The sequence below is a fragment of the Nicotiana tabacum genome, chromosome 4 (genome assembly GCF_000715075.1).
Source record: "Nicotiana tabacum cultivar K326 chromosome 4, ASM71507v2, whole genome shotgun sequence".
In the NCBI taxonomy this organism is placed as follows: domain Eukaryota; kingdom Viridiplantae; phylum Streptophyta; class Magnoliopsida; order Solanales; family Solanaceae; genus Nicotiana; species Nicotiana tabacum.
The window spans coordinates 13,164,039-13,185,698 of NC_134083.1; the positions used below are offsets into that span (position 1 = coordinate 13,164,039).

General features: G+C 34.7%; 3 protein-coding genes across 8 annotated transcripts; 1 reads left to right on the forward strand and 2 right to left on the reverse strand.

Annotated features, from left to right (window-relative positions):
• The first annotated feature begins 8,800 nt into the window (after positions 1-8,800).
• On the forward strand, positions 8,801-11,342 carry LOC107760389 (small ribosomal subunit protein eS7). 4 transcript variants are annotated; one of them, XM_016578433.2, is made up of 6 exons: positions 8,801-8,940; positions 9,436-9,520; positions 9,603-9,676; positions 9,761-9,884; positions 10,595-10,777; positions 11,044-11,342. In XM_016578433.2, exons 2-6 carry the CDS (start codon positions 9,446-9,448, stop codon positions 11,161-11,163), a joined length of 576 nt encoding a protein of 191 aa, XP_016433919.1. In that variant the 5' UTR covers positions 8,801-8,940; positions 9,436-9,445; the 3' UTR covers positions 11,164-11,342. The 4 variants fall into 4 exon arrangements, with proteins under 4 accessions (XP_016433919.1, XP_016433920.1, XP_075107510.1 ...); XM_016578434.2 differs by having other exon boundaries at positions 8,865-8,940; positions 9,424-9,520; XM_075251409.1 differs by having other exon boundaries at positions 8,896-8,940; positions 9,406-9,520.
• A 1,350-nt stretch (positions 11,343-12,692) lies between these two features.
• Positions 12,693-17,217, reverse strand: LOC107760388 (uncharacterized). The gene is made up of 10 exons (XM_016578431.2): positions 16,567-17,217; positions 15,602-15,697; positions 15,025-15,109; positions 14,640-14,761; positions 13,866-13,890; positions 13,695-13,778; positions 13,555-13,584; positions 13,360-13,465; positions 13,199-13,263; positions 12,693-13,050 (listed from the first exon to the last, which is right to left on the reverse strand). The coding sequence occupies exons 1-9, from the start codon at positions 16,654-16,656 to the stop codon at positions 13,200-13,202; spliced, it is 702 nt and encodes a 233-aa protein (XP_016433917.1). The 5' UTR covers positions 16,657-17,217; the 3' UTR covers positions 12,693-13,050; position 13,199.
• A 492-nt stretch (positions 17,218-17,709) lies between these two features.
• On the reverse strand, positions 17,710-21,660 carry LOC107760386 (cysteine-rich receptor-like protein kinase 43). 3 transcript variants are annotated; one of them, XM_075251411.1, is made up of 7 exons: positions 21,480-21,660; positions 21,080-21,251; positions 20,182-20,271; positions 19,570-19,780; positions 19,252-19,489; positions 18,958-19,108; positions 17,710-18,318 (listed from the first exon to the last, which is right to left on the reverse strand). In XM_075251411.1, the coding sequence occupies exons 4-7, from the start codon at positions 19,772-19,774 to the stop codon at positions 17,899-17,901; spliced, it is 1,014 nt and encodes a 337-aa protein (XP_075107512.1). In that variant the 5' UTR covers positions 19,775-19,780; positions 20,182-20,271; positions 21,080-21,251; positions 21,480-21,660; the 3' UTR covers positions 17,710-17,898. The 3 variants fall into 3 exon arrangements, with proteins under 3 accessions (XP_075107512.1, XP_016433913.2, XP_075107511.1); XM_016578427.2 differs by lacking the exon at positions 20,182-20,271 and having other exon boundaries at positions 21,480-21,658; XM_075251410.1 differs by lacking the exons at positions 20,182-20,271; positions 21,480-21,660 and having other exon boundaries at positions 21,080-21,411.

The following is a 21,660-nucleotide window of genomic DNA, read 5'->3' on the forward strand; positions in this document are numbered from 1 at the left end:
CAGCCCACTATTCCGTCATTATGTGGTGTTTCTCCACACTATTTGTACTCCAAAACTCCATTAAACAGTATAAAAATATACAGCCCAAAGGCAACATGAAACAGCTCACAAAATAGTCCACTACAAGTCAAATAACTCAAACTCACGACTTTCGATCACCGTCCCGTGAGTTCTAACTATTAGAAAATGAATTTATCAACATTCCTTGATATTTAAACACTTAAATACAGAAATTACACGCTTTCTTAACTATGAAGTACCTTCCAAAATTCAAACTACAAAGAAAAAGAGAGGTGATATAGCGATACTTACGTCGTAGGGATCGTTTTAATATTATCGCTTCTTGATTTCGTGCCCGGGATGATAATCTTATTTTAAGCTTATGCAGAGAGCTTAAGGGTAAGGTTAGGGGTGTTGTTTGGGAGAGCTCTCTGTAAAGATGGAGAAAGAGACGAGATGGGATGTAAAAATCCCATTTATTTAAAAGTCAAAAAGGTGTTACTTGGCACCCTATGATTGACCCTTTTTCCAACGCTTATAACTTTTTATCTGGGTGTCGTATGAATGAACGGTTAAGTGCATTGGAAATTACATTCCAAGACCTGCAATTTGGTATCCTCATATAGCACACAAAATATATTTCTTAAAAAACTTTGTTACAGGGCAAATCCTTAGTCGGTGTTTCCGCAACTTTAATCTGATTTTTTTCAAACTTCATATTTTCTATCCAAACATCATATATAGCCATATTATGACTTTAAAATTATTTAAATCATGATTAATAAGTCTCATATTCATTACGTCACCTTGGGACACACAGGGTGTAACAATTTGGTTCGGATTACGCCATTCTTATTTCATCAAGTATTTTCTAAGTGTGTACAATGTGATACCCAAACCCTATATTTATAGGATGATATTTATATAATACAAAGGGATGCCATGAATATGGTATTAATTATTTAACTATTGAGATCATGGGAAAAGATCATGGGGGTGTTGGAGTTACAATCATAATGGTAAGAAGTAGTGAGAGATTGATGGAGAAGAGTAGATGGTGTTACTCCCTTAGGAGTTATGAACATCCACTATAATCAAGTATTTCATAACATTCCCCCTTGGATGTCCAAAGATAATGTGTCTCGTTAAAATATTACTTGGAAAAAAACCCGTGGGAAAAAATCCTAGTGAAAGAAAAAGAGTACACATATTATGTAATACGCACTATCTGCTGCATCGTTAAAAACCTTGCCAGCAAAATCCATTGGTACAAAACCTGTGCTAAGAAAAAAAGAGTACAATACGTATTTGCCTCCCCCTGATGAAAACATCACTTTATTTCTTGAAAACAATGCACTTCAATCTTGTAATTCAACTTCTCAAACATTGAGTTTGGCAATGCCTTAGTGAACAAATCAACAAAATTATCACATGAATGAATTTGTTGAATATCAATTTTACCATTCTGTTGAAGATCATGCGTCTGAAAAAGAACTGTGGTAAAATTTGCTTTATTATGTCTCCTTCGATATATCCTTCTTTCAATTGATCTATGCAAACAACATCATCTTCAATATTATTGGAATCTTCTCTTCAAAGAAAAGTCGCACGTCTGTTTGTGTTGAGTCACTTGCTTTATCAGTTGCTTATCTTGGCATGACTTGAATAGGTATCAACTATTGACTGCCTTGTAGAATAATAATATGTCAACCCTCACATGCAAATAGATTGTTTGAAAAATGAACATTAGGAAAATGCCTGCATTTGCATAACCAACAAAATATTGACAGTATTTGTTAGAATAAGCAAATCTTTATCAAGGATTACGTTTGCAATATAACACTAATCGTATTTCAATATATCTACATAGGCGTAAAACTATATCTCGCTAGAATATTGTTATACTTATGGTTCTAACAAGATACATTAGTGCATATCAAATTTTTTATGTATTGCCAAATTAAAACCTGAAAATAATTTTATCCACAATAGAAAAACATATCTCCATATAATTAATGCCAGGATATTTACGAAAAATCTTGTGTCACAAATCGCCTTTATTTCTATCTTCTTGATTTTTTATTTCACTTTCAGGTGTTGGGGTTATCCGTCCAACTTCATATTTTTCAGGTAAAGTCAATTTTTATTGTGCATTTTTTATTTGGTCAATTATTTTTCTGTCCAAATTTCATGACGGATTTGAACTCAGGATCCTCGTCAATATTAATAATATTGAGCGCTACATTATATCAACAATATCATCAATGATCATTTTACATCGGTTCCATCATTACACAATAAAGACATAACTTATGGAGATCTCATTATTTTCAGGTACCTAAGCCTCTTCCATGAGATCTTATAGAGTGTTATGTTGTGGTTCTTCTAGAGCACTTGCCTCCTTATTATGACCATCTTGATCATTTGTTCCACTCTTTCTTCAAGGAGTTTTATCTTTGAAACCAATTAGTCTATTACGCTTTATGCGGGTCATAGACTCTGTCTATTATGGACTTTATTTTAGTTGGAGCATTGCAGCTGAAATATGATATTTAGCTTTGGGTCAACAAATGCCCCTCGCAATATTTTGTAAATAAATTATCACTTGAACTTCAAGTTCACATTTTCTTGTACGAGGATCTAGATGTACTCATAGTAATTCATTCCACGTATCACTTTTTCCAGCTGCCCATTTTCTCCCCCTAATATTGGGATCACCAACACATATCCCCAACCTTCTTTGGAGATCCATCTTTGTGCATTATGGTAGAACAATTAAATCATATAGCACATCCATATTTCTAGATGAAAATTATTTGGTTCCTGACCCTGAACCAATTGTAATATGGAGAATTTATCATAACTTGTTGGCTAGATGCGTACAAGTGCTACTGTTTATTAAATAATACACCTCATACCAAATTTCTTTTTGGGAGTTTTTATTCTCATAACCAATGGTTTAGCTATAATTGGAGGCATACAATTTCTGCTAAACCAACTTGAATTTAAACCAGCATTATCAAGATAAATCATCATAATTTATATTTTAAAATTGTGTTGTGATAATTTGAGCAAGCAACCTTGCAAAAACCAAACTGCAAGTTGATAACTAACGCACATGCGATCATACAATAAATACATCTATTAAAATCATATAATAGTAAACGGTCCATATGGCAGGTGACTTGACCATATATATATATATATATATATATATATATATATATATATATATATATATATATATATATATATATATATCACCTTTTATACGTTCCAAAAATCAGGGAATACAATCCCAACCCCATCTGGTATAGTAATCAAATTATCATGAGAATAAGTTATGCAGGAGAATTCTCGAAGAATCTCCTAATTCTTCAATATATGCCAATGTGAATTCTCAATCATTTTTCGCATCATAATTGAACCGAGATGGCCAACCGGTTACCGGTCATGCCAACTGATATTTATTTTAGTAAACATGTGTACTATGGCATGTGATTCCATCATCATACTTATACATGTGTAGTACAAATAGAAGAAAAGTCAGATAACCTTTCATATTTACCCGGTATGATTATAGTAATATGAAGATATTCAATATTCCTTTCAAATGCCAACTACTTTGGCTAATATATTTAAAACTCAAAAAGTTTCTTTTGAGACTTACTATAATATTAATGTCAAGAACACTTTCATTCATCCGGATAGTAATAAATTAGTTTTTCTGGAGCTCTTAATTAATTTTGTACTACAAGATCTTTTGTCACACCATCCATATGGTGAATGTCTCATTTACGGAGAAAATAATTTTGTAATAATTGTCATGGTCAAAATTATCATAAGCAAATTCATTTCTTGCTTTAATTTTACCTTTAATAACCTTTTATAAGGCACAATAAAATATTTGTGGCGTACCACATGTACGCAACCAATGACATACTCATGTAACCACATAGTAATATTCATTATCTTTCTTTCTCTCAAACCTCCAAGTAGAGATGAGTTGTAGTATTTATTCAACCATGCATAAACACATGCTTATGCATAATTTATATCACATGTATATTTCCACATTTACTTTCAGGAATGAGTCTGCATTTACAATCTTCTGAGCGTGCCTCATATTTACAGACCATATTGATACACAATTCCTTCACCTTTTCGCCACCCTAGCCCATTGAGTGCTCTACCTCGGGCCATCGACATCATACGCTCTACTGAAATAGATTTCGCGGAAAACCAGCTATATCCGATCTTGGTTGGCCGAGGGTTCGAATCCCTCTCTTTCCGCACTTTCACCTAATTCACTAATGTGAATGACCGAAATGTATCAAATAGCAATGGAAAAAATGATTCCAACAGTTAGACCTTTCCCTGGACTGGACCTATTCTGATTCTGAATTATCCGTCGCTACGCTGTTCCCAAGGACTAGCAAAATCGAAATAGCGAAATTCTTGGGTCATCTCAATGGGTTCAAGGATTATTTTGAGAACCCTTATTATTTTTTTTATAATTACCATAATGACGACCATTATTATTTTGATCTTTGGCACGCCCACATTCATTGGTCACTCATTTGTCTTCATTTAGATTTATTATGCACCGCTATCACATTCTCTTCGAGAATGGAGCAAATCAAGTGGGACAAGTTTCATGTTTTTCATGAAAATATGTTATTTTTCTTTAGTCATCATTATATCATCAATATGGTGTATTGTGACGCAAACGTAATGCCTTACCCATATAAAGGTATGTTAGGTCATAATGCGTTGGAACTTGAATCCAACGTCTTTTCATCAACATAGTGCGTTCGACTTAAACCCGATGTCTTACCCTCAAGGTACGATGAGACTTGAACCCAGGGGCGAAGCTACAGTGTAGCAAGGGTGGTCAACTGACCACCCTTCGTCGAAAAATATTGAAAAATTAACACTGTGTATATAGGTAAAATTTTGGATTTACATGCATGTAATACATATTGAACACCCTTGCAACAATGAAGAGTCATAGCTCAGTGGCAAAGGGTGGTCAAGAGGGCCTCATGGGCGCGGGTTCGAGCTTCACTCTCCACAATATTTATTTTTCTTGTTCAAGTTTGAACACCCTTGAAATATTTTCTAGCTTCGCCACTGCTTGAACTCACGTCTTACCCTCAACCAATATCATAATAGGCCAAAGTGCAACTGAGATTCACCTTTGAGCCTTTAAAAAATTATCACTTTAGAAAATACATGGGTAAATTGTAAGTCTATAACATTGCAGTCTTCTTTACCTTCACTTAATATGTTAGTTGAAAGCACAAGAATAATTGAAAAATCATATACTGATAGTACAAGCAATGTTCTTATGTTCTGGAGGAGAAATTGCTCCTGAACATTTTATTTTTAACTTCATCAAGAAAAGGAGAACTTAGCATTGTTTCTTATCAGATTGCATGTTGTGTTAAATTACATTAACAATTATATATCTAGCATAATATGAATCCTGCATATAACTCATATATTGTAGGGTCACATGCTTAACTGATGAGGTGATGAAAAATGTTAAACGAATACATGTAAGAAGAAATAAATTAAACAATATACAACATGTGACATCATCACAAACATAATAGTGTCACCAATACATCTATTGTTTTATTTATATGTCATAGACACCTAACATTTTGCAGTATATTTTTTTTGTGTGTATAATTGCACGTGCATTTATCTTTTGTAATGGTAAAATCAGCCTTACCACAAATATCTCTAACGAGATGAAATGCAAAATTTACCTTTATCACTTGGCAAAGCTCATTGAAACTCTCAAAGAAGGCTTGTACATTGGTGAAACAAAATGAAAATCATAAATTAAGTGTTGCATCTTACTTGAAGAAAAGAGCCACTGTTAACAACTTTATCTCCAAAATCAAGTCCTTGCCTCTTTTCGTCTTTTTTACTAAGCGTCAAATAAAATAGCAATTCGTGCCGATAACGTATTAAGAAACTAAGCTCAAAGTAACAATATAGAACAAGAATAACAATCTAACAGATATAGAGAGAAAGAGATGAGAGATTCTTATTTCATCAAGTGTTTTTCAAGTGTGTATAATGTGATGCCCAAACCCTTTATTTATAGAATGATATTTAGGTAATACAAAGGAATGCCATGAACATAATATTAACTATTGAGATCATGGAGGTGTTGAAGTTATAATCATAATGGTAAAAAATAGTGGGAGGTTAATGGAGAAAAGTAGTGAGTGTTATTCCCTTAAGAGTTATGGACATCCACCATAATCAAGTATTTCATAACATTTTATCTTTAGTACTATTATTCCTTTCGGTCCGTGATTTTTTTTTACTCTTTCACACATATTAAAAAATTTACCTTTTAGCATTAATTAACAATGAAATTGACCATATTAACCTTAATTTGCTCATTGGAAATATAACAAACTACTCCTAGGCACTTTACTCCAATGACAATTTTGAAAAAAAAGTTAATTTTTTCTTGATATCTGAAGAAATCAAATATTGTTGACCATAATAAAAAGGCCAAAAAATCAATTAAAGTTGACGGAAGGAGTATTTGTTATCTCATTGGCGTGTTAGAAATGAAACTTTATGTTGCTTTGACCTACAAGTCGATGCAGAGAACTGGGTTTTGGAAAAATAGAAAAAAAAAAAAAAGATTGATGAGAATTAAATTGACTAGTGCTCGAGGGGCATGGTCTGATGGTCTTTTTGAGAATAAAAAGGCAAAACTTGACGATTTTCTTTGTGAAAGACTTTGACTATTCCACTCAACTGTTTATCTCCAAAATTCACCACAAATGGAAACATTGTTTCCCATACGCTTCTCGTCTTCGTTATAATATTCAGAAAGTGGAGATTCGACTGCTCGTATATTGACTTTGAAAACAACTTAAACAAATACCTTTTTTTTCCTTGAAAACTTAATAAATTGAGTTTGCTAACTATAAAACAAATACCAACTGAGCTTTGCATTTTTTGGCCCACTGGCTTACTAGTACGTTATAGAATCGCAAAGATCATGGCCCTATGAAATGTAGGATCCTGCGAAGTTGAGAATTCCCTATTGAGAATGCTTTTTTTCCAATTCGAGTTCAAATTTTACCAGTTCAAATTTAATCAACTAATTCACACTCAGTTTTGGAATGTACGATTACCAATTGAAACGTTTATTCAGTCCAAGTAGCTCTATCGAGCAAGTAGTTTACACGTTACATTAATCGTAGAAGATAGTAAGATACTAATGAATAGGTTGATTTCGTCCGACTTAGCAAACACCAAAATTGATCAAGAAAAAAAATGTTTTAAACTGCTATGAGTTACATTAATATTTTACATCAAAGGCTATTATGTTCATTGTTGCATTTCAAGTTTGAGATGCAATCAATTTCAGATAAATCAACGGAAGTTTTAGTGTTTATGGAACTAACTTACAATTGCATTGTAGTATCCAATAATAGTAAGTTTTAGCCTTTGAAGAAAAATTAAGGGAATCTTAGGAAAATGTCTCAAATAAGTTCTAATTTATTAATATTTAGCCATTAATTATAAACTTACCAAAACTAATCAATCACATACGAAAGTGAAAACCAAATTAAATAAAGATTTTTTCTCTCCAAGAATCACACGCAAAAATCTCCTTCCATATTTTTAAGCGTGATCAGCAACATCAGATGCAAGACGAAAAAGAAATTTCATGGATGGGGTAGCAAACAAGGTGATGAAATACACAAAAAAATATATACAAGATTTAAAAAATCTAAGCAAAAGACGACCTTTTTTAATGGGTATGGTTGAAATTCATTGACAACATATAGATATCAATATACAAAATTTGAGGAAGATTGGAGGTTATTTGGACTGATTTGATATCAAAATTTGTAGTTAAAATCGAGTTCAAAATTTTTTCTGCGGCGCATGTATCTCACACATAGATATATATATGATACACATTTGATACAAATATGATACATACATGATATATAAATGATACACAGTGTGATACGCATATTATCTTTTTCCATGTTCATCTTCAACTTTGAATTTTCAATTCAAACCACCTCAAAATTCTACAAAATCATCCCAAAACTGAAATTTAAACTTCTTAAGATGTATCAAATATATTCCAACAACATCTATTCAAAAGAAAACAAAAAATTAAATATTTTTTATTATAAATAGCTAATTAGCTAATATTAATAATATTTTATAAATTGACTAATTTTTCTACAAACTTTCTTATGTGCCGACGTAACAGGTAATTTCCCCAAAATTAATTGAGTCAGTTGCTCGTTAATACTTTCCTCATATGAGATGGGCTATGATACTCACACGTTTGGGACTTACCTTGTTTGTGTAGAAAAAGTATCTTCTGGCCATTAGCACTATTTTTGAAAAATAGTCAGTGCCATGGGGTGTTAAATTGAGCTTTACACATTTGATCGGTGATCAAAAATAATTACAGCCACTAGTTCAATATACAAAATTAAATATATACTATTTTGTCTAAAGAAATTATATTATATATTAATATTCAAAAAATATAAATTTTTCAACTATTATTTTGAATGACGGATGTACTGTAAATTTCAGGGGGTGAAACTCCATAACAGGGCTATTTTTCAATTATAGGGGCTAAAAAGTGTCTATTTATGAATTTTACCCCTTGTTTGTCCAATAACGTGGGCTAGGCATCAATATTGGTCCTTATAGATGTACACAACACGAACTAAATTTTTATTCTGTTAACTTGAGTTTCAGCCCACAGAATCCGAACCGCACAGCGCTCCTTGTCTCATCCTGGCCGTTGATTATTCTTTATAAGTAATTTAACACTTCCAGCAATTAGGGTTTTTATCTTCTGTCAGAGCAAGTGATTCCGGCACACTCACAGATCTGTCCGCCGTTGCCGAACACTCAGAGGTACTCTTCACTCTCTTCCATTGCCTCTTCAATACTTACTTCCCCTCAAATCTACGCCAAATTTCCATTTGTTTAAGCAATTTATTATCTCTACCTTACTAGTAAGAAAATATGGGTAAAACAGAATTGTAATACCTGACAATTGGCAGAAATAGACGTTTTCTGCTGCATTTTACCTATTTGATTAGAAATGCATGAATTATTTCAAGCTTGTTATCTTAATCTTTCTGAATTACTACTCCATATAATATGAACAAAGAAAAAAATGACGAATGCTCATACTTCTGAACAATAGTTAATTAAGCTGGTAATTAGCTGTATATCTCAATGCCTGTTTGAATGAAAGTCGTTCCTATATTGTATCATCAGGATAGAGCCTAAGAATCTTCAGGAGAAAATGTTACATTTTTTGAATTTTTATTTCCTAGTCGATAAGTTTCTACAGATTATTTATAGTGGTTTTAGGGTTTATAGCTGAATCAGTTGATTGATTAGATCTGTGAAGATGTACACGTCAAGGCAAAAGATTCACAAAGACAAAGATGCTGAACCTTCTGAATTTGAGGAGTCCGTTGCACAGGTTTTGTGTTGTTCTTTGTTGAATCCGACTTTTGATTATTTTGTGTTTGTGGAATGAAGATATAAATTTTGTTGTTGAACAGGCTTTGTTTGACTTGGAAAACACCAACCAAGAGCTGAAAAGTGAATTGAAGGATCTATACATCAATTCAGCAGCGTAAGAGTGGTGTAACAGAATTTTTGTTAGTAAATATATATTGAATTGTTCTGTGGTACTTAATTTATTTGGCTGTTGCTGCAGTCAAATTGATGTATCAGGAAATAGGAAAGCTGTTGTCATTCACGTGCCATATAGACTGAGAAAAGCTTTCCGCAAGGTCCATGTCCGTCTTGTTAGGGAGCTGGAGAAGAAATTCAGTGGAAAGGTAACCATCAGCCATTTTCTTCCTGCTGTCACTGGCTTTGTATATGTTTTCAAGTTTGTACCTGGAAATCTGTTCGTTAGAATTGAGCCACATTTTGTTATTGTATTTAAGATTATTGACAATATGGTGATGCAATTAAAACATTTCCGTAATTCCAATGATGAATTACCTTATCAAAAAATCCAATGATGAGTCTTAAAAGATATCGCATACTTTGCTCACTGGACTCCACCAATATATCTCTTGTATGATTGGGCAAAAGATTATACTCCACTCTTATTTATTTGTTCTCTTTGCACGATTCTCACCCTAATGCCACTCTGAAGAATGGAAATTCTTCTAGTTATTAATTTTTGTACTCTAATCTTTGATGTTCTACACTTTGGGTTCATTCGCTGATGATTTGAAGAATGTTTTTGCATGCATCCATTTCTTGTGGCGAACTCTATAGTAATTATTTATTCATAGTGTTGGAATTTTTGTACATTTTAGGCTAACTATGAATTAACTGATGTAACTTAATTCTGAAATGATACTCCTGTGTGCTTTATTTAATGGATACCAGTTTGCTTGCGATGTCAGACATGGCTTACATGTTCAGTATTGAGTTGAATATTCTTTTGATCATTATTTGATTTCTAAATATTCATGCAAGAATCAACCAGGAGAATATGATTTTTTAGCATATCCTGACATTCACTTTCTTGTAGGATGTAATCTTCATTGCCACCAGGAGGATAGTGAGGCCCCCTAAGAGAGGCTCTGCTGCCCAGAGACCCCGCAGCAGGACTCTTACTTCTGTTCACGATGCTATATTGGAGGACTTGGTTGTACCAGCTGAGATTGTTGGGAAGCGAACTAGATATCGCATTGATGGATCCAAGATAATGAAGGTATGACTCTTGAAATTAAATAGTCGTATCATGTTGCTTAACTTTTGTGGGTCTCCAATCCTACTTGGGAAACTGTTATTACTGGAAAAAATCGGAAGATCCACTTTAACTATTTGTTTCTAAATTACATTGACTCCGGGGTTATTTTAACAGTAAAGAAAAACATAATTTCAATCTGAAGGAAGCTTCTGAAACATGTTTTAGTTTTATTTATATTTGTCAACTTTTCTCAGTTCTTCATCATTGTGCATGTTTGTGCTGGACAGGTCTTCTTGGACCCCAAGGAGCGCAACAACACCGAGTACAAGCTGGAGACCTTTTCTGCAGTTTACAGGAAGCTTTCGGGCAAAGATGTTGTTTTCGAGTACCCCATCACGGAGGCTTAAAACATAAAAAATAGTGATCTTGATCTCTTTGATGCAGAACTATAAATTAGTGGCTACTTTATAAAATTTTGGCATTTAAATTTTGTTTGGAAGGCAGAGGACAGTGTTAAAACTGTTTTTGAGTTTCTGTGGAATTTTGTTCCAATCTTCTAGAAAGATAATTCAACTTGTTTTATAAATCTTTTGCCATGCTGTTTCCATCATTCTATGCCGAACCTAGGTGTTATTATCTTTAGAACTCGTTGATTGTCCACGTATTGTGTTGCTATCTCCTGTAGGTTTTTTCTTGAGCGTGGGTTTGGTAATCTGAGGTGTATAATTAGAGTAGAAGTACTCAAAATATGGCAAGGTGTATGATAAGTGTACTGATTTTTTTGCTGCAGTAAGTTGTGATTGTTACATTAACTCTATAGTAACATAAAATCGTCTTCCTATTCTGCAGTTTAGTACTCAACCAAGTTAAAATATTTTACTCTAGTTTTTTAGTGACGTTTTTCTATAATTTTTTTGGAAGTCGTGAAATAATTGTTAATTGAATTTTTATTCTAATTTTCCTACACTATAGTTTCATAGAAACGTTCTAGTTTACCTGAAAAAGAAATTTTCCTTATGTTTGGTTGGCTACGATGGCTGATAGGAATTAGGTTATATACTGTACCGAAGCTTTTGTTGACTTCGTCGTTCAACATATTTTTAAAATTTGTTTAGAAGATTAATAATCTTGCTCGTTTACATGTACTAATTGCTAATATGCTTGTAATACTTGGTAATCACTTTCATTTGTTGCTAATTTTACTTCATACTTAGTAAACATTTTCATTGTTGCTAAGTTTACTACGATATAGTTGAAAGAACTTATAGGACTCCTGTGTGAATGAGACATTAAAAATTATTTCCTAATGTTTATGTTGACCTTCATTTTTCTCCTATTATCAAAAGGTTATAAAGTTATTTTTGTAAAGTACTAATAGAACTACTACTCACGATTTTTCTCTTATTTATCAAGTAGTTTTCCGCCTTTTTTCAGTTTAGATAGGTTAAAGTATTACGGGCTATATTTGTGGTTATATGCATGTATTTATGCCTGCGCCTGAGTGTAAATACATGTATTGACAGAAATATAAATAAAGATAAAATTGAAGGTACCGATTTGACATAATTGTATTGTGACTCCAACAAAAATATCCAAAATTAGAAAGCTACTAGTTCCGTGAAGAAACTATGTTAAACTGATATGTACAACAGTATAATGTTAAAGACAAATCGAATGAAGCTATGACTGATGCCTAATGAGGAAATGTACGATGCAAGTGCTCCTGCAGCATCCGTATATGTTTGTAATTGTAAGTGCTGCAGTAATCCAACTTCTCATCCAAGAAGAGGCTGGTTCAATTCGAACTACCTGCATTATTATTTACCAATAGATTCTCATCAGTTGGCTCTAATTTAAACTTTACAATGCCTCACTCTGTCGCTTAGGACACTTAAAATGAAGGCCTATTCATCAATAAGAGAAAGAAACCACAACAAGCACATAACAATATTCTGATGATTCCATAGCAATTTCAGCAGTACTTAAGTCAAAAGAGTACGGGACGAGCAAGCAAATGATTCAGAACCGATTCTTGTTTTTATTTCTATCGGTTATGTGCCAGAAAGAAAATACAATGGAATTAGAAGAGAACCATCTCCAGAAAGAGCGATAGATTGGTAAATGTGTTCCTTTGTATCTTCATTTTAAGATCGATCTCCGTAAGTCTGAACTCTTTGTACCTTGGAAGAACTAATAGCTTATGATGGTGACTGGCTATAGAATAAAAACCACATTGCCCATTCCCAAACCACCCTGCCCAAGACGCGCATGCACATAGGAGTGAGTAGAAACACCTGTATTGAAATTAGAATCCAAGGATAGTTCAGTCAACAACTTCTGTATACATGTAAGATTCTTCACTCGATGAGAAGATGATGATGAAACATAGGATTTAACTAAAACATAAGGACTTATAATGAATGGTCTAATTAGCAGGCGTACCTCAAGACAAGATCACTAAACCAAGATATGTGGCTCCACAGAGAAACAAGAAAGAAATGAGTCCCCTGCAAGTGACATTCCCTTAAGCAAAAGAACTACTAGGAGTTTTATTAAAGGAAGTCAGATGGTTTGCTGCTTTTTTAAGTTATAGGTGAACTCACCAGATGATCCCCCAGCCAACACCAGTACAAGGACAGGGACACACTTCAGCAAACTTCTCAGCATCACTGTGGTGTACTCTTCGTGATATCAGATCATCGTAGATATCTGTATAAATTTAAAACATGTCCAGGCATCAATATGCTAATGTAGAATTTTATCAAATAAACAAGGGTGTGAAACAGTTGCAGGCCTACCATACACAGAAAATAAGCTGTTCATTACACCTGCATTTCAGTAACGCTTTGATGAGCAAAAAAGAGTTTACACATTGGAAAAAGAGTTCAATGGTGCACGAAATTTTGCTTAGTTACTAGGCAAAGGGACTGAAAGTTACCAATGAACAGAATGATGTACCGCAGAATTTTAATCTTTGTTGTTTCTTGCAGAATCCATACAACACCAAGGAAGATAATAAATCCTGATGGTTTGAGGTTCAAATATCAGCTTGGACTAATTTTCATGGTATCAAAATATTAGAAAAACCTTGTTGGCTGAATGATCTTACCAATACAAAGGCCCCGGAGTGTCCACTGCAGAAAAGAGACATGACATGATCAGTAAGAAAAGTACACCAACTTCATCGCAGAACCATGCATATTAAGACCATTATCATTTAAAAGATACAACATCAACGAGCACAATGTCTCAGTCCTATACAACAACAAGAACAAATCCAGTGTAATCCCACAAGTGGGGTCTGGGGAGGGTGGTGTGTACGCAGACCTTATCCCTATCTTCAAGAAGGCAAAGAGGCTGTTTCCGGAAGACATTCGGCTTAGGATAGGTAAAGGGAAGGGCAACAACAACAAGCATACCAATTAGAAAACGAAGCAAAAATACAAAACTAAATACACTAGGTACTGCAATCAGAAAGCCGACATGAAAGCAAAACAAGTAATCACAGAAGTCAAGGGATACTAGAATACACAAATAACACTAAATCATCGTACGAAAGCTACTGTTACCGTCAAGGACAACGCTCGGCTACCTGCCCTAACCATCTACCTTAATTTCAACTTCCACACCTTCCTATTCATGATCATGTCAATGTCTCAGTCCTATAACAAAGCAAAAATCTTTGCAAAGAAGACGCCGAGATAGTTATTAAAAGTTATTTCAGAACACCTGCTACTTTGCGATTAGTTATACGCCAAGTTTATCAAATATATCATTCCATTAGGATGCTTTGTCACTAATCACATATGTAATTCCATTTAGGCTAGGCGATCATAGATAGGATGAATTTGAGATGCTCTAAGGGAATTAATTGATCACTCACATTTTTAGCCACAAAAAGAACAACAATTAGAGTGACCACTAAACATCCTGCTGCAATTCTTGCTGTAAGGAGCTTGGTGGATGCGAGCACTAAAACCATTCCCCAAAATGCTGAACCAAGATCTATAGAGGAAAAAATACAACTGATAACCAAACAAGAGTATCATATGTTATTAACATCAGCCAATGACAGAAAGAAATCATTATGGGCATTTTACAGTAGTTTGCAATATTATTTTGAGATAAGAAAGTATCGAAAATTACTCTGTTAGTTCTAAGATCGTCTATACATCTAATCAACCAAAACAGAACTAAATCAATAAGTTCATAATTCATTTTAATAAGAACATAAAATGTAAGTGACCACGGAAGTGATAGAAATATACATCCAGCTGGCAAGATGAACCAATATACGCCACCACGTGTTTGTGTAGTGCCACCTTCGTCAGCATGAACCTGTATCCCCTCGACCTGTAGATGGATACAACCTTCAGAAAATCAGCTAAAATAGGAAGAGCAGACCCATCTGTGTCATAAGGCTGAAGATAGGACTATTTGCTAGTAATTGGTTTGTATAAAGATATATATGCCAATGTCATAGCTAATAAAGCAGTTGGTAGTGAGAAAGTTCCCCAATTTACAAAGACATATGTAGGGTATAAGGAATTTGAAGCAAGCATTGAAGACGGATATGTTCAGGATTTTCTTTTTCTCTCTACTGCTATGAAGCATGATAATGATAATACTGGACTATAATAGTATATTTGCTAACAACAACCAAGCACTGGAATACTTCTCGAGCATTTTATCTGATAGATATGTTCTGCTCACCCCAGGATGGTGCAACTCCTAAAGTATCTCGGTGGTGCAGTAAGTATCATATTCTATTACAAAATGAAACTCTACAAGTACATGTCATAATCAGCTTTCGACAAATTAAGAGAATGAGAGAGGACTATTTACATGGCCGCAAGTAAGTTTGCACGCTATAGCATGACTAGCTTCATGAATAAACACGGTAACAAGCTTGAAAGGTAGTAGTAGCACTGTCCTCCAAAGCTGCAAGAAACAAACAACAGAATGGTCACAGATAGAGCACTAAGTCACAACAGCTTAAATTTCCAAAAAGTAGAAGACAAGTAAACTTGACCAGTTGATAATTTACCATAACTACAACATTGAGACACCACGGACAGTTAAAAAGTTGGTGACAATCAAATCAATCCATTGTTATGGATCCAAATCGGAAAAAGGAATGATCCGTCGGGGTCAGGATTGCTCTCTAATAATGGATCATATTGTACCAATATATATATATATATATATATATATATATATATATATATATATATATATATATATATATATATATATATATATATATTAAATTTTGAACACCCTTAGCTAAATTCTTGGCTTCACCATTGTTGGGCACTCAATTAATCCTTGATTAGTTCTTTTACACTAGTTTTACTTGTTTAAAGCATCAACTCCTAGCTGGTCTCCCCCCCCCCCCATTTTCACCCCATGGAAGGAGGAAATAACACATCAGTGGACTTCCTGAGGTTCGAATTTATGAGAGACAATAAGGTAAATGGTACGTACTGCATAAGAATGTGCAGATGAAAAGAGGCTAAACACAATTCACTGCTTAAGAAAAACTATAGTTCAAGTGGTATACTCAATATGCTCTTTGGTTGGGGGATTGTGGAGAAAATTCTACAATAAGCAACAAATAAAGGGGAAAACAGAGCACCCATAAAGAGGGAAAGGATCAAGCCTAGCGACGCACATAACATTTCCACAATTGAGATCCATTATTAAGATATCCAAGAAAATATTCCTTATCATAAAGATAGCACTTTTCCTTGAATATGTGAGAGTATGAATGTGATAGAAAAGAAAAATGGAGAAGCAAAGGGAAGTACAGCAAGAATGACAACGGAGCAAACGCCGAGAGTGGCGAGAAAAACGACTTGTTCATGCTTGCAACAATGCTTCAGCTCCCAATTTGGCATGCCTTTAGAAAGAGTCTTGTTTCAAACTGGTATTTGCAGGGGCAAAGGGATCAAGTATCTTCTTTTCTCAAGTGGGTGTGAGTGAGCGACTTTTAAAAGTGGCTTTATTCCCTTTCCCCAGCATAAAAAGCAAAGCAATATGGAGAAAGATGATGAGCAGCAGTTGGTGAACTTTTACATAAAAAATTAGTGGCTTTCCTTTATATTTTTTCAGAGGGTATTGAGAAAAGAGTATAAAAAATGAGATGGCTGATAATGAATGGTAGAATCAGAAATCAGAATGGGGTGTGTTAGTTTATTCTGAGTCAGTAGTCGGTGGCTATAACTGCGGCGTGGGTTCTTGTGTATTTTCTGAAACCCATGCCACATGCACCCAATCTCACACTTCCTTTCTACTTCCTACGCTCCAATTAAGTGTAACAAATACTGACATAAGTCTTCTACGTTTATTGAATCGTGTCTTGGGAGAAAACATGTTGACTCGAGCTTCAAGTTCCTCGGATCTTGGTTTTGGCTCTTACTAAATTCACAACTCCACTCTATAAAAACTCACATGTTAGCTCGGAGAAAATAAGTGTAGGTCATTAGCAACATTCAAGTATTTGTTCTTGTCCTGAAGTGGACGAAAACATGGGAAAGGACACCCTTTTGAGAAACTGCTGTAGTGCTAAATAAAAACGTTTGACTTGTTATCTTAACAAATAGTACCTCGTGTCCATATTATTTACTTTTTAAAATGTTGCATACCCTTAATATTTCACTAATTAAAACCGTAAGAATAAATTTGTTCAATTTGCCAAAATGCTTAGCATTTAAAACTGGAGGGAATAATAATTTGTTAAGCTTAGTACCGTTAAGTTATGCGCTTCTGTTATGGTCCTTTATATTTACACAATAAGCTTAGAAATAGGACCATATTTTAGTGCGTCTTCCTATAACAGATTGCACATGAATATAGTCCAAGAAGATGAGAAAGACATATTTGACATATATTAAACACGTGGGCACACGCACACACAAAGTGAACTGATAAATGAGGTAAATAACAAAATATACACGGAAAATAACGAACTCACTACAAATTTACAATACAAATGAGACAGGGGTTTTGTTCAAACTCTGTATTTGTATTAAGATATTTAATGAATATGTACAAATTATTAATTTACAACTCATTAGCTTAAAAGAATTATAATCCAGAACCCATAAGACTCAAATCCTAACTCCGTCTTTGAAATGAGGTCATCTACCTTCGTCCATAGAAGAATATGAGATAGAATTTCTAGAATAATCCTCAACAAAACTATTGCCTCCAAAAACCTTAGTAGAACAAGTAGCATTTGTCGCACCAGTTAAAGTACTGCTGGCATTAGTAGTAGTAGTAGTAGTATTAGTAGTAGTATTTTTTGTCAAGGCACTAGAACTATCAGTTGTCCATCTGCTTACACGGCCTTGTGTTGCCGGTTTACCAGGTCTTGGTAAAGTAAATGAATCACTTGAAAGCGTGAGATTAACAGAGTTCATATCGGGCCTATCTGAAACAGTAGATTGACAGCACAGTAATCCTAACTGAATACACATTGCTGCTTCATCAGCATCATAGTTTTCAAGGCTAGAATCAACAAGCTCCAAGGTCCTCCGTTCTTGAAATAGTTCCCAGGCCTGTAAAAAGAGAGAGGATATATTTATTTCTACATCCTCAAATTACTCTAGAGGAGAGTGGATGGTTAAATATCAAAAGTTGTTCTAGATCTTTTCCTTCTTCAGGAATGAAAATGGAAGGTTATGTGGCTGTCACTGCCAGTCACTTTTTCCTGCTAATGTGCAGCAGAGAACAACAACTGACTGGTTGTCTCAACTATGCTCTAAGATGTAATACTACTTTCAAGAAATGCCCATGACAGCAAGTTCTTATTTTGATATAAAATTTGAATATCTGATTTCCAGGCCAAGCCCTCTTAGGGGTCATTTAGTCGGGGATTAGGTGGGATATCCCGGTATAAATTTTGGGATTAAATTTATCCCGTGTTTGGTCGGAGGTATTAACTAAAACCAGTATTATTTTTAAACCAAAAACTTGGTGTAACTTATCCCATATAAAAGATGGGATAAGTTATCCAGGTTATATTCCTGAGACTAATCATGGGATATCCTGGTTTTGAACCAAACGATCCCTTGGTATTTAGTGATATTCAAGTATGAAATTAAACTCAAAACTCATGAAAGCAATGCAAATCATACGCATGTTCAATCACATAAACAAAAAACTTATACATTGAAGTTTTTGGGACTGGAACTTACATAGATTAAGAGGTCTGCCTTTTGTGGATCAAGCCGCCGATCACTGTTCTTCCTTCCACTTACAATCTCCAATAGCAAAACGCCAAAGCTAAACACATCTGCCTTCACGGACAAATAACCATGCAATGCATACTCCGGAGCCATATAACCACTGCATTCAGCAGAAGCAGCTCAGATGACATTTAAGGGAGAGCCTGCACTGAAAAAAAGGGGAGGAAAATGGGAGCAGAGGAACCCCTTTTTTTTTTCACTTGGTGATTCAAAAAAAATACAAGGAAAGGAAATAACACTCACTATGTACCAGAGATTTTAAATGTATTTACATGAGTGCCGTCCTCTGGAAACAGCCTCGCCAGACCAAAGTCTGAGATCTTTGGATTTAATTGCTCGTCCAGCAATATATTACTGGCCTTAATGTCCCTGTGTATGATTCTTACAGGGGCTTCTTCATGCAAATAGAGAAGACCTCTTGCGATACCAGTAACTATTTGGAATCTCTTCGTCCAGTCCAAAGATGGAGACTTCTCCTTAGCTGAAAAATCGCACTTTATTAGTTTTTCCCGAGCCTGATGGTATTCAAGAAATTCTTGGCATCATGAGTGTTTATTTTACCAAAGAGGAAGCAGTCAAGGCTTTTATTTGGCAGATACTCATACACAAGCATCTTTGCAGGTCCTTCCACGCAACAACCGAACAAAATAACCAGATTTTTGTGCTGAATTTTCAATAATAATTTCACCTCATTTGTGAATTCTTTTATTCCCTGTCTTGAATCTACGGATAACTTCTTTACAGCAATTTCCTGACCATTTGGCATCAGTCCCTGTGAAGAAAAGTAATAAAATGATAAAATCAAGATAGACTTCGCATCTCCTCATTGAACTATACAACTATAGTAACCATATGAAGTCTATTAGGGCAGCTGAATTAATTATTGACTGGAGTCTCGGAATTTTGAAATATTTAGTTTTCATTTGGAGAATGTTTCTGATGTATGAAAACTTGTTACTGATTAGCGAATACTATTTTACAGGTTCGGTTCCTAAGCAACAGGAGTCCGTGATGGTACTACATGGAAAATTAGCAGTTCAAGGACCTACGCACTATAAAGCAACATCAGCAATATTCTATTCGACAGCCTATGCCCAACTCAACACCACGACTTGCATCTTGACCTTCTCTCTCCCGTCCAAGAATTTATCATCAGTACAAAGAACAAATTACCCTTTACAATCATGGTTACTGTTTCATCACCACAACCACCATATTTCATCTCATGTCCATCATTTGCCAAGATTGTCACCACTTCTGTACCTTATATCAATTCATACACATTCAACCAATCAACACAACAATCCACCCAATTCTGTAAATAGAAGTCAAGATTAGCTTTTGACAAGCTTGTTGCCATTGGCAGCATTATTAATGAAACATCATAGGAATAGTTTATTGCTGAATACCTATGTAGGCATTCAAATCATTTTAATTCCCAGCAGTGAATGTTAGGCTTGGGGTAGCAAAGATAATCCTTTGCACTACTCATATAGATAAGATAAAAAGCCCAAAGATAGCGTGTCACAATTATCTTAGCTGCGCAACAGTAAATACTACATGTACAAACAGCAATTTGACTTGTTCCGTTGATTGTATGAGCACTCACCTAAAAGCTTAAGATGTTCAAAAGGTGTACATATGTATTTATTTTAACTGTGTATTAACAGGCGTACTCACGTGCAAATGTGATTTATGTGGAAATATTTTTTGTTAACGTGTAGCGATGAGACTTGATCTAAGTATATTTGCATGTTCTATACCATGTTAAATTATGAGACCACCTAATCGAAAAGTTTAAGCTCTTACATGGAGACACATTTATTTATTTAATCATCTCCCCAACAGGACGGCTTTCAAGTGGATCTCCTATCTTAGAAAGACATATTAGTGCGAAATGTAACAATAATGCAATGAAACAACCACAATTGGTCCCGTAATTGTAGGTAAATTTTTATAGTACCTAATTCGGCTCTTCGTATTTCAATAAAACAATAGAATTTTAGTGTTTGTGCGAAGAAATGAACCGTGGTTAACTATAGAACAAAAACAAAAAATCGAGGAAACGCACCTTATAAACAGGTCCAAAGCCTCCGTGACCAAGCTGATTAAGGTCGGAGAAGAAGTTAGTAGCAATTTGCAAAGTGCGGAGCTCAAAAAACAAGTCATCTTCCGTGTCATCGGCTTCGTCTCCGACACCTGCGCCGCCGCTTTTCCGTCGTTTCTCTAAACAACTGCACAAACTGGAGAGGAATCCCATAGAGAGTAGAAACATCAAGGAAGGAAGCATCCAGAAAAGTTAAAAGCACTTTTTCCAAGTTCGTTAGGTACTAAACACGGAGTAATTAAGACTACGTGTTGAATTAATATAAAGGTCCCCAGCTCACGGGCGAAGCTACCCTTTGTCAAGGGTGGTCAATTCCGGAAAATTATATTGTATACATACAATATCATGCTTTTGAGGTACTAACCTTTGTGATTTTTCTTTACTACTTTCAAATTTGAAGGCACTTGAGAAAATTACTGGCTTCTCCAATACTGCAGATTGATAGTGATCGTGTTGACCATTGACTAGTAGCCGGCCTCGCCTCGGCCTGCGCTTTTATATTTTTTCCGACAAGACTCTTTCGCGTGATGTACGAATGAATACGG

Excerpts from the sequence above, each read along its gene's own strand:
- LOC107760389 (XM_016578433.2), top strand. The coding sequence starts at position 9,446 with ATGTACACGTCAAGGCAAAAGATTCACAAAGACAAAGATGCTGAACCT. Across the intron at positions 9,885-10,594 it reads AGAAGAAATTCAGTGGAAAG|GATGTAATCTTCATTGCCAC; the intron begins GTAACCATCAGC and ends ACTTTCTTGTAG. Across the intron at positions 10,778-11,043 it reads ATGGATCCAAGATAATGAAG|GTCTTCTTGGACCCCAAGGA; the intron begins GTATGACTCTTG and ends TGTGCTGGACAG.
- LOC107760388 (XM_016578431.2), bottom strand. The coding sequence starts at position 16,656 with ATGCCAAATTGGGAGCTGAAGCATTGTTGCAAGCATGAACAAGTCGTT. Across the intron at positions 14,762-15,024 it reads GTTCATCTTGCCAGCTGGAT|ATCTTGGTTCAGCATTTTGG; the intron begins GTATATTTCTAT and ends TTTCCTCTATAG. Across the intron at positions 13,585-13,694 it reads GTACATCATTCTGTTCATTG|GTGTAATGAACAGCTTATTT; the intron begins GTAACTTTCAGT and ends ACTGAAATGCAG.
- LOC107760386 (XM_075251410.1), bottom strand. The coding sequence starts at position 21,298 with ATGCTTCCTTCCTTGATGTTTCTACTCTCTATGGGATTCCTCTCCAGT. Across the intron at positions 19,109-19,251 it reads TTTAAAATCTCTGGTACATA|TGGTTATATGGCTCCGGAGT; the intron begins GTGAGTGTTATT and ends TGCTGAATGCAG. Across the intron at positions 18,319-18,957 it reads AGGCAGACCTCTTAATCTAT|GCCTGGGAACTATTTCAAGA; the intron begins GTAAGTTCCAGT and ends CTCTTTTTACAG.